General features: G+C 48.3%; 1 protein-coding gene across 9 annotated transcripts in view; it reads left to right on the top strand.

Annotated features, from left to right (window-relative positions):
• The window catches only part of LOC108931969 (membrane-associated guanylate kinase, WW and PDZ domain-containing protein 2-like), a 98,802-nt gene that overhangs the window by 45,526 nt on the left and 33,839 nt on the right, over positions 1 to 19,437 (top strand). For 7 of the 9 annotated variants that reach the window (XR_003797684.1, XM_029252022.1, XM_029252018.1 and 4 more), the window contains exons 7-10: positions 621 to 678; positions 1,018 to 1,142; positions 1,500 to 1,682; positions 16,094 to 16,681. Coding sequence is in view for 8 of the 9 variants with exons in the window: in XM_029252022.1 (XP_029107855.1) it covers positions 621 to 678; positions 1,018 to 1,142; positions 1,500 to 1,682; positions 16,094 to 16,681 (954 nt within the window). In the remaining variant the exon portion in view is untranslated. The remainder of the gene's footprint in view (positions 1 to 620; positions 679 to 1,017; positions 1,143 to 1,499; positions 1,683 to 16,093; positions 16,682 to 19,437) is intronic. The other 2 variants (XM_029252019.1, XM_029252024.1) reach the window with 2 other exon arrangements.

The raw sequence follows: 19,437 nt of genomic DNA, 5'->3' as shown, positions 1-19,437 counted from the left end.
GTGGTTATCACTGCTGCCTTTGGACCCAGAGGTTGCAGGTTTGCATCCCACCTCCAGCTGCAGTACCTTAAGGAAGGTCTTTACTCTAAACTGCTCCAGTAATATTACCCCACTGTACAAATGTTTGTAACACTACACAGTGTTTCTAACAGCAGTGTCCATGTGCTTTGCAAGGATAGATCGTGATCTTGGGAAGTTGATTTCTTTATATCATAAACACGTATGAGCCAGATTATCAAGAAGCTCTTCGGGGGTTAGGGTTACTCCGCACCACCACAGTACTGCAATGGACTGTCAGCGGACGGCCGACAACGAGTGGGTCAATGAAAATGTATCGTTAAAAACAAGGTAGAAATTAGTGAATTGTTGAAGATCTGAGCACATTCCATGAGTAATTAATGCAGAAATGCATGTTTGGGTCAAGGGTTTTCTCACTTTTTCTTGCAACTTGACCATGTTTGCTGAGGACGTACAAAAGAGTGCATGCAGATTTAACTCTTTCACTTTTGAGTAGCTTTTGCCAATACAGTAAAAGTGGTGATGAATACAGTCCCTTATACAAAGGTTGCTGTTTCTGGATTGATTTGTTCTCTATCAGGACAGTAGATGCTTTTTTTCAGAACTTCCTTATGGCTGGGAAAAGATCGATGACCCTGTTTACGGCAGTTATTACGTTGAGTAAGTTTTGTGCTCATTTACCGGTTAATGGTGTTTACTGTTCTGAAGCATTCTTTCAATAATTTTCCATCTTCTCTCAGTTGCTTGCTCTTATGTGTCTCTGTATATAAAATCTCTCTATATTTTTTATGCCTCGCTTATCACTTGATGTCTGTGTACATGTCAGTCTGTGTCACCATGTTTGCATGGTCTACGTGGTCTGCATACGGTATATAACGCAACTTTGATCGAGACACAGATAGGAGCATTAAAAGGGCTAAAATCATTCTCAGATTGTATGAAATGTTGATATGTTGCCCAGTTTTGTGCATTTCTCAAAAAATCTCTGCTTTTCTTCAGCCACATAAACCGGAGGACACAGTTTGAGAATCCTGTCTTGGAGGCCAGACACCGAATCCAGCAGCAGCAGCAGCAGATGCATAGCCAAGACGTTCCATCACTCCAAGTGGCAGTACCCCTCAGGGGTGAGCTACTCCTTCTTAATGCAAGGACTTGTGACTGAAAGTAGCTCTGCAAACACTTGCTTTTTTCTCCAAGACCAAAAAAACCACCTGCTTCACTACTAGACATACAAGGTCACACTGATAGAGCTGCACATGAACTAGAGCTCTGACATCTGTATCCCTCGACAGCTGAAATTTCTTCTCTGCAGTTCATATCAATGAACAGCAACTTAGCACTCGAGGTTTTTGCTCAAAAAAGATGAGGAAGTGCGTTCTGTTCTTCAGAAAGGCAGGAAGTGATGAGCACTGAAAGATGACTGACATTTGTGAACCGAATCAGGACCTATGCAATACACTCTGCTTTCTTTGTCGCCCCAGAGAAGCCCCTGTTCACACGTGACCCCTCGCAGCTGAAGGGCACATTCCTGTCCACCACACTGTCCAAGAGCAACATGGGCTTTGGCTTCACCATCATTGGAGGGGACGAGCCTGATGAGTTCTTGCAAGTGAAGAGCGTCATCCCAGAAGGCCCCGCTGCACAGGATGGAAAGATGGATACAGGTAACGCTGCGTTGCATGGATGTAAGTAATGTCGAGTTCCATTTCTTCAAGTAACGATGGGTTGTAAAGGTCGGCGGAACGTAGGCGTCGGCGCTCAAGTAGTGACAATGGTCTGACGCAGTGACGTGTCAGTGTGTCCGTCTTTCACCCCGGTGTACGTGCACTCATCCCCTGGTATCTGTACGTGCACTTTTCACATTTTACCTCATCTGTACCACAAAAATGAACACCAAATTTCTTTATGGATGCAAACATTTTGGGTATGTGATCCTGGAAAAGTCGTTTGGTTTGTGTGAGCTGAGTCTGCATTCAAGAATAGTCCTGAGGTGCTGCCTGATGGTACCATGTGTGCGAACTTCTTGTAGCACCATCAACTCCCTCGTCCTCCCGTCTTCGCTTTGCTTGAGCCACTTGATGCACACTACAGTAAGCTCACTTTACAAGATGTTTTTAGTCCTTTATTCATACTGTGAATTGTAATTTATTCTGTACTACTGTGTCACACAGTCTTATGTATTATTTCTGGGTGGATTTCAGAATTAATTAACAAGAGGATGCAAACTCGGGTTTCACGTTTTAGTCTATCGGTATTTTCGGCTGAGTAACTTCTCGGGGAGAACGGGATCAGAACTGTATCTCTGTGGGAAAAAGGGATAAAACATGGAAGTCATGGCAGCTTAGCGTTTACTCGTTGTAATTAAGACAGGTTGCCAGCTTTGTGTGTCTGTTGCCTTTTTCATTTTTTCTGTCATTCGCTTTTATTTATGTGCATTTACGTAAGATGAATTTCAGTAGCAGCCACCTTTATTTTAATTATGCACATATAGCAAAACTGAATTTCTGCAACTCCAAAAAAGTGACATAACTGTTAATAGGATGCATTAACACGTACAATTTACTGTTGAAATGGAAATGTAAATGTACTACTACACTCGTAGTCTCGTTTTGCGGCCTCATATACTGCTCTATGTCCTTCGGCAAGCAAACTGTGGGAAGGGTGAGCGAGGTCTTTGATGCTGAGCTGATGTGCTCTGTGGCCGGCGGTCGAGTATCGATGATGTGCCGAGCAGTTGCAGGGTGACCTCGGTGTGAGCTGGACCGGTTACCGTACTGCGCTGTACGGCGATGCGTCCCGATGCAGTCAGTTGAACTACGGCAGAGGTCAGACAGCAGTTTAGGGGACAGTTTGGCTCTCTTCAGCCTCCTCGTGAATAACAGACATTGGTGCACTTACCTTAGCGCCGCATCTGTGAGGTGGACATGAAGACAGTGGAAAGTTCGGACTCCGCGTGTTCACCGCTAACGTGAACGGGATTGTCTTCGCTGTTTATTATTTTCCTGCAGTCAGTAATTTGCTATTTTTTCTTGGTGTTGAGCGCCGGGTTTTTTACGAGTTCTCAACTTCTCCCCGTAAGCAGCTTCATTTTTTAAGGCTTGCCACCATTATATCATCTGAAAACTTCTTCATCTGAAAATTTCTTTGGTTTTATGTAAAAATCTTGGATGCAGCTACAATAATTAGAAATAAAAAATGCATGTCGAATTTAATCCATCTGTGAAAGCTTTGTGACTCTGTGCCCCCCGATCCCTGAATGTGATTTGCTGCCACAAGGTGGAAAGCAGAAATTATGTCCATTCACTGTGCAACAGAAATTGGAAAGGGCATAATTGTGAATAAAATGCAATCAAAAATATACTTTTATTTTTGAATTTGTGTATGAGTATGTTTGTAACACTGGGTGGCACGGTGGTGCAGCGAGTAGCCAGAAAACATGGGTTCGATCCCTGCTCGGTCTGCGTGGAGTTTCCTGTTCTACCCCTGTCCGTGTGGGTTTCCTCCGGGTGCTCTGGTTTCCTCTCACAGTCCAAAGACATGGGAGCATTGTGTTGCTATGAGAAAAGGGCTCCATTAAAAAAATTGGATTGAAGGGTGACTGTAGAATTGCCCAGAGTGTGTGCATAAATGAGAGAGTGTGTGCGTGGCTGAGCGAGTGAGTGCCTGGATGAGCGAGTGTGTGCCTGGATGAGTGAGTGAGTGCCTGGATGAGCGACTGTGTGCCTGGATGAGAGACTGTGTGCCTGGATGAGCGAGTGTGTGCCTGGATGAGCAACTGTGTGCCTGGATGAGCGAGTGAGTGCCTGGATGAGCGAGTGATTGCCTGGATGAGCAACTGTGTGCCTGGATGAGTGAGTGATTGCCTGGATGAGCGAGTGTGTGCCTGGATGAGCGAGTGAGTGCCTGGATGAGCGAGTGTGTGCCTGGATGAGAGACTGTGTGCCTGGATGAGCGAGTGAGTGCCTGGATGAGAGACTGTGTGCCTGGATGAGCGAGTGAGTGCCTGGATGAGCGACTGTGTGCCTGGATGAGCGAGTGATTGCCTGGATGAGCGACTGTGTGCCTGGATGAGCGACTGTGTGCCTGGATGAGCGAGTGAGTGCCTGGATGAGCGACTGTGTGCCTGGATGAGAGACTGTGTGCCTGGATGAGCGAGTGAGTGCCTGGATGAGCGAATGTGTGCCTGGATGAGCGAATGTGTGCCTGGATGAGAGACTGTGTGCCTGGATGAGCGAGTGAGTGCCTGGATGAGAGACTGTGTGCCTGGATGAGCGAGTGAGTGCCTGGATGAGCGACTGTGTGCCTGGATGAGCAAGTGAGTGCCTGGATGAGCGACTGTGTGCCTGGATGAGCGACTGTGTGCCTGGATGAGCGAGTGAGTGCCTGGATGAGCGACTGTGTGCCTGGATGAGAGACTGTGTGCCTAGATGAGCGAGTGTGTGCCTGGATGAACAAGTGAGTGCCTGGATGAGCGACTGTGTGCCTGGATGAGCGAGTGAGTGCCTGGATGAGCGACTGTGTGCCTGGATGAGAGACTGTGTGCCTGGATGAGCGAGTGAGTGCCTGGATGAGCGAATGTGTGCCTGGATGAGAGACTGTGTGCCTGGATGAGCGAGTGAGTGCCTGGATGAGCGACTGTGTGCCTGGATGAGCGAGTGATTGCCTGGATGAGCGACTGTGTGCCTGGATGAGAGACTGTGTGCCTAGATGAGCGAGTGTGTGCCTGGATGAACAAGTGAGTGCCTGGATGAGCGACTGTGTGCCTGGATGAGCGAGTGAGTGCCTGGATGAGCGACTGTGTGCCTGGATGAGAGACTGTGTGCCTGGATGAGCGAGTGAGTGCCTGGATGAGCGAATGTGTGCCTGGATGAGAGAGTGATTGCCTGGATGAGCGAGTGAGTGCCTGGATGAGCGACTGTGTGCCTGGATGAGCGAGTGATTGCCTGGATGAGCGACTGTGTGCCTGGATGAGCGACTGTGTGCCTAGATGAGCGAGTGTGTGCCTGGATGAGCGAATGTGTGCCTGGATGAGAGACTGTGTGCCTGGATGAGCGAGTGAGTGCCTGGATGAGCGACTGTGTGCCTGGATGAGCGAGTGAGTGTGTGTGATGCTGCTTTGCAATGGAATGGAATCCCATCCAGATGTAGACCCACTTCAGCCCAGTGCTTCGAGGATCGACTCCAGTTCACTGCGACCTTGTTCAGCTCGAGCGCTTCTTGAAATCGAACGGATATTAGTGACACAGAGTACAAGTGTATGACAGTGATTGAAATGTTCGCCCTTCCCATCTTGAATCAGTCACGTGTGTAGAGGGAAAAACTCCATTTACTCTGTGTTCCGTGTTTTGTGCCAGGAGACCTGTCGATGGTATGTGGTAAAAACATGCCGTGGTCTCGGCCGCGCTGGGGCCTCGACAAGGAACTCCGCTGTAGAGAGATGGCCTTTTAATCGCTATATTTTGGAAGTTCTCCACCCGTGTTGTTGGAGTCGTCGGGTTCGGGTGAGGGATCTTAGGGTTCCCAGGCATCTCGTTTGTCATTTGACCTTCTGCTTGTCCTCTCTTGCTTTTCTCCCCGTTGCGATGTACTCCTGCGGACTCTTCATTCTACACTTACCGCACCGTTCGTAGCCAAGTTCCACCACGTATTTGACGACTCGTAGCCAGTTCTCCGTTAAAAAATATGAATTTTGCCAGCTGGAATTATTGCTTGGAGAATTCTTCACGAGAAATGTGCGTGTTGCCTGAGCAGCCACTTCTCTGTCATTTCTGGGTGCATCACATGTTCCTCACTCTTGGTTCCACATCAGTTCGAGGGCGATCGATCGCTTTGCTCGCAAATAAAAATGTCCTATTAATACTCTCTCAGACAAAACAGCTGTTCTCTCTTAGTCATTGCTAGACTACTGTATGTAGTAGCGCTGTATGTTTACGTCCCTAACTGGGATGACGGTGCCTTTTTTTTTTTTTTTTAGCAAATTTATATGATTCCTAGCATAAACATACCTCATTCAATAGGAGGAGATTTATTGCCTTAAAGACATTATGAGTTCCCGCTGTCGGGGACCCAGTTCTCCTAACCCTGATCTTCATTTATTCGTTGAGTCCTCTTACACCTTGGCGTTTTGTGATCCAGACTGGCAGGGAATGACTCGTACGAATCCAAGACACGTCCTCCTATCCTTTATAAGGCACTGAGATCCCGGCTGTTGGAAAAACATTAAGAATCCTATTGCCTTTCGTCTTCCCGAAAATGTGATTTTCCAGTCGTAGCTAGAAAAGTATGGAGGCATTGCTTTTTCGGTAAGATCAGCCGCTCCATATCTTACATGCGTCCTCTAGAACAGGTTGTCATGTGTGTCTCTGGATGCAGAGAAGCCATCGAACCAGCTAGAATGGAACTTTCCTTTTCATTGCCTGGAGAAGTCTGGTTTTTGTTTGGTCAAACTAATCTTGTCGTGTGAAAACGTAGATACTGTATTTCCCACTGTTTCATGGCACAAGGCAGAGTTTTCCTCGACCTCCAGTTCTGTTTGCCTTCGCAGGTGAAGCCGCGGCAATATCTTCGTCCTTATGCCATGAGCAGTAAGTTCAAGTCGTGGCTTGCTGGCTGCTGAACGGAAGGGCTCCTTGTATGCTGGCAACCTCCTACACTGTATTACCTGCTACTTCCATGTGTGTCCCTCACACTCTGTGGGTTTTGGAACATTTTGGCAGTACGTTAGGGGATACTCTTAAATAGGAGGCAGCTGCTGCGAGTCAGCACCGTTGTGCCAGGTCCCAGCCTCTCAACATTTCTCTCACATAGCCAAAACCAAGATATACACTGAGCTGTGCACCACTTTACAAAGTACACGGCCCACCTCCACAAAGTGAACGTTCTAAAAAGTGATACGTCACCATTGTGATGTGTGAAAATCGGGCATCACCTCTTGTTCCGCTAAGCACCGGAAGGGGAAGAACGAGTGATAGCTGAGTGACCTTGAATGTTGCCTGATAGCGGGCACGAGGCGCGTCGCTTCTTGCGTTTCCCGAACGGTTTCGGCCCTGGGCTCTTCGCGCAGAGCCGTTTCACGGGTTTACCAACGCTTTTGCTTTTTTGTCAAAAGCAAAAAACTGCCGGATGTGGATGAGAACATCTTGTGGAATAGAGGAGAATCGAGAATTGTACAAGCAAACAGACAGGCCACAGCCAGGCAGTGGTGTGCTGAATGTCATCTCACAACACACCGTATGTCTCATATGGCCTATGAGAGGCGAAGGAGGCTCTGTCAGGTGCCGAGGTGATCATCGGAAAAGAAGGAAATGCATCTCCAGTGGGCACGGGAGCATCAAAACTGGAATGCTGAGGAGAGCGAAAAAGTTGCTTGCTCAGACTAATCCAGGTTTCTTTTCCATCATCCTGGTGGATTGATCAGAATTTAGCACAAGCAACATGCATCCATGGAGCCGTGGAGCCATGGAGCCATCCTGTTGTGGTGCTTGGATGGTTTGGGGATGGCTTGTTTTCCTGGTACACGTTAGGGCCCCTGATGCCCGTTGAAGAACATCTGAACGGCAACGTGTATCTGAAAATGGTTGCTGTCCAAGAAAGCCATCCCTTCATGGCAACACATTCGGACGAATGTTATCAGCACGATAACGCACCAGGTCACGAGGCATGTCGCATATTGTCACTGAATGGTTAAGGGAACACGACAGTGAGTTCTCACTGCTCCAGCGGACGACACCGGCCGTGAATCTCAACCCTGTCCAGAAAGGAGGAAAGGGCTCTTCCCAGCAAGACTGTGAAGTCATCCAATTTGCAGTTGTGCGAAGATTTTTCTCTTTTATTTGGAGCAAAAGAGTTCCTTGTATCTGCAGCTCTTTTCTTCATAGACCGAGACCAGTAAGAGGTATGAGAGTGGCAAACATTCAGTTTTACTCTTCCGCTCTCAATGTCCACCGATTGGCTGCTGGAGCCGTTATCATTTACAACGACAAATTGGGTTAGCCTGCGTGTGAATATCGACGCCCGTGTCTGTCATCTGCGTGCCCTTCTCCGTCTCTCAGCTGCTTATTGCTGCTCCAACTCTCTGCTAAAGGAGATTCCCAAAATTTGGGTTCAGTTCGGAAAATATTTTCATTTCATTCATTCCAGTCACGCTCTCCATTTACATTTAGCTGATGCTTTTCTCCAAAGCAACTTACAATGTGAAGCAGTTATTTACCCATTTATACAGCTGGCTAATTTTACTGGAGCAGTTTAGGGTAAGTACCTTGTTCAAGGCTACTGCAGCTGAAGGTGGGATTCCATATTCTCCTATTGCAATGAAGCATGAATCTCCTCCTCCTCTCCTAGAGTCCATGTTTTCTTAACAGGCATCCAAAGTTTCTCAGCAGTTTCTCAACTCTTTTTGCTCTTTATGTCAGTCATCTGCTAAATTTGACATGTCAAAGTCAACTTTTATATGCGCGTTAAATTGTAGTATCTTGTTCAGAATTCAACCCCCATTTCCATACTCTTAATTCTGCTGCCACATTTGATTTTACTTTTGATTTTTCTAGAAAAGGAGCCATTTCTTGTGATCACTTAAACACAACTCACCTGCCTTCTTTGACTATTATAAGAGCAGCCTGGAAGGAGGATCTCCAAGTGACCCTGTTGGATCAATCAGAATCAGAATCAGAATCAGAATGAGCTTTATTGCCAAGTATGTTCACACATACAAGGAATTTGTCTTGGTGACAGAAACTTCCAGAGCACAGACAGAATGACAGTGACAAGACACAGATAATAAAAGTAGAGTGAGCTAATAAAAGATTAAAAAAAATATATATATATATATATATAGAGAGAGAGAGAGAGAGAGTATAAAGTACACAATATACAAAATAGAAACTAGACATTATATGTTTGTACAGGTATGTTCTATACAAATGCAAGGGAGTGTGAGTAAGAGATATGATGTAATACACACACACACACATTTTCAGAACCGCTTGTCCCATACGGGGTCGCGGGGAACCGGAGCCTACCCGGCAACACAGGGCGTGAGGCCGGAGGGGGAGGGGACACACCCAGGACGGGACGCCAGTCCGTCGCAAGACATCCCAAGCGGGACTCGAACCCCAGACCCACTGGAGAGCAGGACCTGGTCCAACCCACTGCGCCACTGCGCCACTGCGCCCCCCTTATGATGTAATAAATAGTTATAAATATAAATATAAATAGCATTATGTATTGCACTGGTTTACTCTCTAGGGGGGATTTAGCTGTTCATGAGGTAGATGGCCTGAGGAAAGAAACTTTTCTTGTGCCTGGCTGTCCTGGTGCTCGGTGCTCTGTAGCGCCGGCCAGATGCCAATGGTTCGAAGAGGAAGTGGCCTGGATGTGAGGGGGTCTACAATGATTTTGCTAGCCCTTTTACTGACTCTGGACGAGTACAGCTTTTGGAGAGCTGGGGGGGGTGTGCCGATGATTCTTCCAGCAGTCCGAACTATCTGCTGTAATCTTCTGATGTCCGATTTCGTAGCTGAGCCGAACCAGACAGTTATGGAAGTGCAGAGGACAGACTCGATGACTGCGGAGTAGAACTGCATCAGTAGCTCCTGTGGCAGGTTGAACTTCCTCAGCTGGCGAAGGAAGTACAACCTCAGTTGGGCCTTCTTCACAATGGAGTCTATGTGGGGCTCCCACTTCAGGTCCTGTGAGATGATAGTGCCCAGGAACCTGAATGACTCCACTGTTGCCACAGTGCTGTTCATGATGGTGAGTGGGGATAATGCTGAGGTGTTTCTCCTAAAGTCTACGATCATCTCCACTGTTTTGAGCGTGTTCAGCTCCAGGTTGTTATGACTGCACCAGACAGCCAGCTCTTGGACCTCCTCTCTGTAAGCAGACTCGTCACCGTCCCGGATGAGGCCAGTGAGTGTGGTGTCGTCTGCAAACTTCAGGAGTTTGACAGAGGGGTCTTTAACGGTGCAGTCGTTGGTGTACAGGGAGAAGAGCAGTGGGGAGAGGACACATCCCTGGGGGGTGCCAGTACTGATCGTGCGAGTATTGGATGAGAATTTTCCCAGCCTCACTATCTGCTGCCTGTCTGTCAGGAAGTTGGTGATCCACTGACAGATGGAGGTGGGCACAGAGAGTTGGGTTAATTTAGACAGGAGGAGGTGTGGGATGATGGTGTTGAAGGCTGAGCTGAAGTCCACGAACAGGATCCTCACATAAGTCCCTGGTTTGTCCAGATGTTGCAGGATATAGTGCAGTCACATGTTGACTCCATCATCCACAGACCTGTTTGCTCGATAAACAAACTGCAGGGAGTCCAGGAAGGTTCCAGTGATGTCCTTCAGGTAGGCCAACACCAGTTTTTCAAGTGACTTCATGACCACAGACGTTAAGGCGACAGGTCTGTAGTCATTAAGTCCTGTGATTTTGGGTTTCTTTGGGATGGGGATGATGTTGGAGCGTTTGAAGCAGGAAGGAACATCGCACATCTCCAGTGATCTGTTGAAGATCTTTGTGAAGATAGGGTCCAGATGGTGTCCAAGACATATGGCCGAAGGTCAGAAGAAACGACTACAAAGTCGATCATCGACCTCCGACCTAGGGTGTCCTGGTGCCAAGTGCACTGGTGGACACCCTTATGCATGAACATGGTGTTCGTTATGGATAAACCGCGACTAGCACAGAAATCCAATAACAACTCACCGCTCGGGTTCAGATCAGGGAGGCCGTTCCTCCCAATCACGCCCCTCCAGGTATCACTGTCGCTGCCCACGTGGGCGTTAAAGTCCCCCAGTAGAACGACAGAGTCCCCAGTGGGAGCGCTTTCCAGCACGCCCCCCAGGGACTCTAAGAAGGCCGGGTACTCTATACTGCCGCTAGGCGCATAAGCACAAACGACAGTGAGAGACCGTTCCCTGACCCGAAGGCGTAGGGAGATGATCCTCTCATTCACCGGGGTAGACTCCAACACATGGCAGCTGAACTGGGGAGCTATTAATAAGCCCACACCAGCCCGCCGCCTCTCACCTTGGGCAACGCCAGAATAGTGGAGAGTCCACCCTCGATCGAGTAGAGTGGTTCCAGAACCCAAGCTGTGGGTGGAAGTGAGCCCGACTATATCTAGACGGTATCTCTCAACTTCCCGCACCAGCTCAGGCTCCTTCCCCGCCAGTGAGGTGACATTCCAAGTCCCAAAAACCAGAGTTGGCGCCCGAGGTTTGGGTCGGCCGGGCACTCGGCCCCGACCACTGCCCAAATCACAATGCACCGGCCCCTTACGGTTTCTCCAGCAGGTGGTGAGCCCACCGAAGAGTGGGTGAAGAGAAGGGCTGAGCTGTCAACTGATCACCACCTGGTGGTGAGTTGGATTCGATGGCGGGGGAAAAAGCTGGACAGACCTGGCAGGCCCAAATGCATAGTGAGGGTCTGTTGGGAACGTTTGGCGGAGGCCCCTGTCAGAGAGGTCTTCAACTCCCACCTCCGACAGAGCTTCAACCAGGTCCCGAGGGAGGTGGGGGACATTGAGTCCGAATGGACTATGTTCCGCTCCTCCATTGTCGGTGCGGCGGTTCGGAGCTGCGGCCATAAAGTCTCCGGTGCCTGTCGCGGCGGCAATCCCCGAACACGGTGGTGGACACCGGAAGTAAGGGATGCCGTCAAGCTGAAGAAGGAGTTCTATTGGGCCTGGCTGGCTCATGGGACTCCTGAAGCAGCTGACGGGTACCGACGGGCCAGACGGAATGCGGCTCTGGCAGTCGCCGCGGCAAAAACTCGGGCTTGGGAGGAGTTCAGTGAGGCCATGGAGGAAGACTTTCGGTCGGCCTCAAAGAGATTCTGGCAAACCGTCCGGCGACTCAGAGGGGGGAAGCGGTGTTCCACGAACACTGTTTACAGTGGAAGTGGTGCGCTGCTAACCTCAGCTGAGGATGTTCTCGGGCGGTGGAAGGAGTACTTTGAGGATCTCCTCAATCCCTCCGACATGCCTTCCGTAGAGGAAGCTGAGGCTGGGGACTCGGAGGGGGACTCGTCCATTACCCTGGCTGAAGTTGCTGAGGTAGTCAAAAAACTCCTCGGTGGCAAGGCTCCGGGGGTGGATGAGATCCGCCCCGAGTTTCTCAAGTCTCTGGATGTTGTGGGGCTGTCTTGGCTGACACGCCTCTGCAGCATCGCGTGGAGTTCGGGAACGGTGCCTCTGGACTGGCAGACCGGGGTGGTGGTCCCTCTTTTTAAGAAGGGGGACCGGAGATTGTGTTCCAACTACAGGGGGATCACACTCCTTAGCCTCCCTGGGAAAGTCTATGCCAGGGTACTGGAAAGGAGAATCCGACCTATAGTCGAACCTCGGATTCAGGAGGAGCAATGCGGTTTTCGCCCTGGCCGTGGAACACTGGACCAGCTCTATACCCTCACTAGGGTGCTGGAGGGTTCGTGGGAGTTTGCCCAACCAGTCCATATGTGTTTTGTGGACCTGGAGAAGGCATTCGACCGTGTCCCTCGTGGCATCCTGTGGGGGGTACTTAGGGATTATGGGGTTCGGGGCTCGTTGCTACGGGCTGTTCGTTCCCTGTATGACCGGAGTAGGAGCTTGGTTCGCATTGCCGGCAGTAAGTCAGACCTGTTCCCGGTGCATGTTGGACTCCGCCAGGGCTGCCCTTTGTCACCGATTCTGTTCATTATCTTTATGGACAGAATTTCTAGGCGCAGTCAGGGAACGGAGGGTGTCTGTTTTGGTGGCCGCGAGATCTCGTCTCTGCTTTTTGCGGACGATGTGGTCCTGTTGGCTTCATCAAGTCAAGACTTGCAGCGTGCACTGGGGAGGTTTGCAGCCGAGTGCGAAGCGGCGGGGATGAGAATCAGCACCTCCAAATCCGAGGCCATGGTTCTCAGTCGGAAAAAGGTGGATTGCCCCCTCCGGGTTAGGAGGGAGTTGCTCCCTCAAGTGGAGGAGTTTAAGTATCTTGGGGTCTTGTTCACGAGTGAGGGAAAAATGGAGCGGCAGGTTGACAGACGGATCGGTGCGGCGTCCGCAGTAGTGCGGCCATTGTACCGGTCTGTTGTGGTGAAGAGGGAGCTGAGTCGTAAGGCGAAGCTCTCAATTTACCGGTCGATCTACGTTCCTACCCTCACCTATGGTCATGAACTCTGGATCATGACCGAAAGAATGAGATCGCGGATACAAGCGGCAGAAATGAGTTTCCTCCGCAGAGTGGCTGGGCGCACCCTTAGGGATAGGGTGAGGAGCTCAGTCACCCGGGAGGAGCTCGGAGTAGAGCCGCTGCTCCTCCGCATCGAGAGGAGCCAGTTGAGGTGGCTCGGGCATCTGTTCCGGATGCCTCCTGGACGCCTCCCTGGGGAGGTGCTCCGGGCTTGTCCCACTGGGAGGAGGCCTCGGGGCAGACCCAGGACACGTTGGAGAGACTATGTCTCCCGGCTGGCCTGGGAACGCCTTGGGGTTCCCCCAGAGGAACTGGAGGAGGTGTGCGGGGAGAGGGAAGTCTGGAGTACTCTGCTCGGACTGCTGCCCCCGCGACCCGGCCCTGGATAAAAGCGGAGGAAGATGGAAGGATGGATGGGTCCAGATGGTTAGCACAGGTTTTTAGGCAGGCCGGTGAGACGCCGTCTGGGCCTGGTGCTTTCCTTGTCTTCTGTTTGCGGAAGACCCGACGCACCTCCTCTTCACAGATCAAAGGTGCAGGAGGGGGGAAGGTGGGGGTTACTGGAGATGTTAATTGATGCGTGGAGAGAGGGTCTGAATGGGTATGGGGTGTGAGACAGGGTTTTTCAAACCTGCAATAAAACTCATTCAAATCGTCGGCCAGTTGTTGAGTTGACACGGTGCCGGGGGATGGTGTCTTGTAATTTGTGATGTCTTTCAGGCCTTTCCACACCGACGCAGGATCGTTGGCTGAAAACTGTTTCTTCAGCTTTTCAGAGTAGTTTCTCTTAGCCACTCTGATCTCCTTTGCCAGTGTGTTTTTGGCCTGTTTATACAAGACTCCGTCTCCATTTTTGTAGGCGTCGTCTTTGGCCTGACGAAGCTGTCTGAGTTTTGCAGTGAACCACGGTTTGTCATTGTTGTATGTTAAACGAGTCCTGGTAGGGATGCACATATCCTCGCAGAAACTGACATATGATGTTACAGAGTCTGTGAGCTCATCCAGATCGCTAGCAGCAGCCTCAAAAACACCCCAGTCAGTTCACTCGAAGACTGGTCATCAGCACTCAGAAGGGTAATACCTCCTCTGTTGTTGAGCGACATAGTTGGATTGAGTTCAAAGTTTTGCACCATCTCCGTATGTCTAAAGCCACGTTTGTTAGGATTTACCCTGATGTACATCCCTCGTGTGCTACATTATAGCTAGCAATAGCTGAACTCCTGCTGTTCCAAGGCATACTTCCCCACCATTAACAGCATTTTCTGTCATCCTCCCTGGTGGCTATTAGTTCTTTCAGCAATAGCTACTGTGGCATAACTGCTTTTGCATCCCTTCTGGCACGTCACCTTAGTCTAAGGAGTTGGAGAAAGAGCGTTCCCCTTTTCATGTGCGTTGGGCCAGAGACCCGATGTGCTTCTTTTCTTTCTGCTTTGTGAAGGATACCGCAGTACAGCACCGGGCCAGACAGAGCCAGAAGAGCTCTTTCGCTGCCGTGTCTTTCGGAAAAAAGACCGTCTGAAAAATAAAGTACTCTTGTCCTCTCCAGGTGAAAGACTGTACATTTATTTACATTAACATCCATTTATTTAGCAGACGCTTTTGTGCGAAGCGACATCCGATGACCTCTATGCAGTGTGACGAGCCCAAGGTAGAGGACCTGTACAAGACCTTTCGTAGGTGAACGTGTGGCTGAGAGTCTTTTACGTGTTCATGCAGTTCAAGTCACTTTTTTCTTTTCTGTACCTTGAGAGAACGTTTTGAATAAATGTCTCCACAAGAATAATAAAGTCTGAAAAATATACATACATTTTTTAGCTGTATAGTGAAGCCTTTCTAAAAACGACAAGTACAAAAACACATTTTTATGTTTTTTCAGATTCACTGGATGGGAGTAGTAATCATTTATTTGCATTAATATGGAAGTCAATGTAAAATCCCACCACGACAGAACAGTAAGTGTTTCCATGGGAGGTAGAGATTGTGTTTTTCTCTGTGGGTTCAATCAATGGTTCTTACCAGTTCTGATCTTGGCCTACAGCCCTGTTGAGCACATGAGCAACACAGTGGAGCAAGTGGGCAACACCGCTGTTTCTCAGCTCTTACACCGTGTCCATTGGCATTTTTGTTTATTCATTTATCTGATGCTTTTTTCCCCCCAAAGTAACTTACATCTACTCATTTTATACAGTTGAGTAATTTTACTGGAGCAATTTTTAGGCTAAGGACCTTGTTCAAGGCTACTACAGCTGGGAGTGGGATTTAAACTTGCAACCTTTAGGGCCAAAGACAGCAGCTTTAGTCACTACACTAGCAGCTGATACATCTTCAGTTCCTGCTTAGTCTGTGGACTTCTTTCCATGTTCGCTTGGGTTCCCTCTCACAATCCAAAAGACATGTCTGTCAGGTGAATTTGTGATTCCAAATAGTCCAGTGTGTGTGTGTGGTGTGTGTGTGTGTGTGTGCGTGTGTGTGTGTGTGTGCGTGCGTGTGTGTGCGTGTGTGTGTGTGTGTGTTACATTGCTCTGCTGTATAAATGGGCAAATGACTGTAGGGAGTCCAGTTCAGTGCATCGAGCATCGTAGGTCACCTTGGATTAAAAAAAGTCACCAAAGATAAGTCTATATACTGTAGCAATCATTCCACATCATGTTGGAGAAAACTATCTGCTCAATGAATGTACGGTCTACATAAAGAGTTACATTTGTAATAATTCCACTTTAAGAACATTGTCTGTGTCCAAAGTTTCCTGTTTTCACTGAGCAGCCTGCTTGTGATACAGTTCTGGGAGCACTTGGTCCGATGAGCCATCGGCTCCTTCGTTCATACGGTGCACATTTGCTTTCTCAGCTTGCTTGTCACCTGATTTTGAACTTCCTAGTCACCTTTCACCTCACCTTCCTAGTCACTCTCCCATGTTTCTCCTCTAGGTGATGTCATCGTCTACATCAACGATGTCTGTGTCCTGGGTACTACTCATGCCGATGTGGTCAAGCTCTTCCAGTCAGTGCCAATTGGTCAAAGTGTGAGCCTGGTGCTGTGCCGTGGATACCCTTTGCCCTATGACCCTGAGGACGCTGCAAGCAGCGTGCTCCCTCCTATGGGATTGATGGTAAATGGCAGGAGTAATTATAGTAACTATATGGAGTACCTTTCACGGACCACCCAACTGATGCAGGGACATGGTGACCAGCCCATTCCCCAGCTTGGTGATCCCCAGGGCCTACATGATGACGTCTCCATGGTATCATCAGGGGCAACCCAGGGTGAAATCCTCACAGTCTCCATGGTAAAGGGTGACGGAGGCTTTGGGTTTACCCTGGTGGACAGCAGCGCAGGCCAGCGTGTGGAGCGTGTGCTGGACCCCCAGGGCTGCCCAGGCTTGCTGGAGGGAGACCTCCTCCTGGAGATCAACCAGCAGGGTGTCCAGGGCCTCAACCACACTCAGGTTGTAGAGCTGCTGAAAGACTGTGCCGTGGGAGCCGAGGCTACCCTTGTCATCCAGAGGGGAGGGGCAGGTAAGGGCTTCAGCCACATCTCTGTCATCCCACACTGTGCCAAATTTGCTATTTTTAAAATTTGAAGAAATACAGCATCTCATTTCAGGGGCTCTTGTGAAGCAGAGGAAACACTCTTGCTTGTCAATGTCAAGGTCGTAGCGGTCAAGAGCCCGTTCCGGAATCTGAGCGCTCGGCTAGGGGGGTTCGTCCCAAACGGGATGCCAGTCCATCACGCTGACACACACATATTAGAGTCACCAGTTTCCCTGCACAGACTGAAGTGGATTTGAACATGTACCTGAACAGCACCGACACCACGAGGCAGTAGTGCTACCCACTGCACCATATTATTAATATGAAACAGTTAATAAAACTCCGACGTGCAGGCATGTTTTACTGTACCGTCGAGTGCAATGATCTCAACGAAAGGGTGAACTAAAGTGCACGGGTGATACGATGGACATGGAGCCAAAAAGACACACAGGATGTTATGCGATAAATTAAATAGTTTTGGCTGACCGGAGGACAGAAGACCTGGACAGGATCACGAAGGACAGGAGCTTGGGACTGGAACAGAAACACTCTAGAAGAGTGACACGAGGAACCAGGCTAGTGAACAAGACCCAGTTCATTCTAGAGTCCTTAATCGCCACTAACGGACTTATGAAGAATCCACAACATGGCGAAGTGACTTTAACCACTTTATAGGGCTGGGAGCTGATCATCATCTTAACAGAAAGCCAGTGTGTGTGTGTGTGTGTGTGTGTGTGTGTTTAATTACATGGATCCCAGGTGGTGCCTTTGGTGAACCTGGGGTCTTTCACTTCTCAGGGTCGTCACAAATCACCTACCAGAATTATACATAGTGTAAATGAGAAAATAATCAGAAAGTTAGAAAAGACACTCAAGTATATAATCGTATTATCATAATATAAGTATACATAATATTTAATAATTTATCTGAAAAATCACAAATTAAATATACTATAAAATACAACTGAAATACAGTTTAATTTTTATTGTGCTAAATGACAAACCATCACATACAAAACAAAATTACAAGTTCACTCCAAAATCAAACTAAATGATGCCTAATGTCTTAATAAAAAGAAAGTGTAACACAGTAAAACAGAATAAATATTACATTTACACTTACATGTATTCATTTGTCAGACACTTTTCTCCAAAGTGATGTACATCTCATAGGAAATACAATGTGTTCATTACATGAGGAGAAAGAGACACTTAGATGCGTGATTCTAAAGTACAGTTAGTTTCCTTCACCATATGAATTGATGTTCATCACACAAGTAGCTGCATAAAACTTTACCAGAATTTCCCTGATTCCTGATTGCCTTCCTAGTAGTTTTTTTTTTTTTTTGGAGATAAATTTAAACATTTACGTTACATTGCAGGAGTGGCTCTGTAAAGGACTGATCCAAGCATGATATGAACATGCACTGTATACCTTACAGGCATGAACATTTATACGTACAATAATATCAGTTACAAAGTATATTTCATATTTTTATGTTAAAATATGTAACATTTTTTAATCACACATGGTTGTATGAGCAAGCACAGGCCTGTATCTTCAACATTTTAAATTTGGGAGTTTTTAAGTCTACGTTTTGAATCAAAAAAACAATTTTCTTTTATTTTTATTATACACTAATTTTTCTTACACTCAACAATGTAGCAGCAGCGGAGAAGTGTGACTCTCATCACACACTATTCAAAGTTCTGTTGGATTTGCTGTCCCTGTATTTTCTTCAGTGGGTCACTTTTCTACAATTTCAAATAGTCTCCATTCCTGTCATCAGGGGCAGCAAAACTCCCTGAAAACTCTGCAGGGAGGAGGGAGGGAGCATCTAGTTTCTCTAACAGATTTGTCCTCAGTTTTTTTTCTTTTAATAATAAACAGGTATGTCTCTATTGTTATACTATTTTGAGTGCGAACATGAATGAGCTGCAAGCTCACAAATATGCTCATGTGATCGGTCGGTCTCGTTCCCCGGCCACTTTTCTCTTATGCCATGAGACACAGGCCTGGGTCGCACGGTGGTGCAGCACCCGTGTAGCGCAGGGCTCTTTGGGCGCAGCTTCGAATCCAGCTCCGCCTGCGCGGTCTGTACGTTCTCCTCGTGTCTGCGAGGGTTTCTCCCGAAAGGATGCTGTTCGGGTGCACCGGTGACACCGAATCGCCCTTGGCGCGTAAATGGGTGAGCGACTGCGTTCGCGCACGGCTGCCTTGCGATGGACCGGTGTCCCGTCCGACCCCGCTCGTTCCGGGATAGGCTCCAGACCGCCGCAGCCCTCGTCAGAGCGGTCGGTTATTGAAGGCGGATGGATGGACGGACAGACGGATACAAGGTCGGCATTTATGGTGAAACTTTTCGATTCGTTCTCCCCGCACAATCTTCCGTAACCCTGCAATTCACTCGTATTTCTCTACTGCCCTGTGATGCCGGACGGAGGAGCACAGCGACCGTTGTTGTGTAGCCCAGAACGAAGCGCTGCAAACGAGGTTCTAGGGATGATTTATTTTGTTGTTTTTTTTTCATTTTAAGTTTCAGTTGATTGAAAGGAGACTTTGCTGTATTGTGGCTTCATGTTAAGAAAAGTTAGCAAAATGGACTCGGTGCCCCGTCCTCAGTATCCCGTGTCACACTCGAGGTTTACTCTATCGAGTGCATTCCTATATAGAGGGTCGCCGACTCTGCATTGCATAGGATGTAGATAAAATTAAAGTCTTATAACAACATTATAGTTAA

The sequence above is a fragment of the Scleropages formosus genome, chromosome 5 (assembly GCF_900964775.1).
Source record: "Scleropages formosus chromosome 5, fSclFor1.1, whole genome shotgun sequence".
Lineage (NCBI taxonomy): Eukaryota > Metazoa > Chordata > Actinopteri > Osteoglossiformes > Osteoglossidae > Scleropages > Scleropages formosus.
The sequence above is the reverse complement of the archived record's forward strand: the minus strand, read 5'-3'. Positions and strand labels throughout refer to the sequence as shown.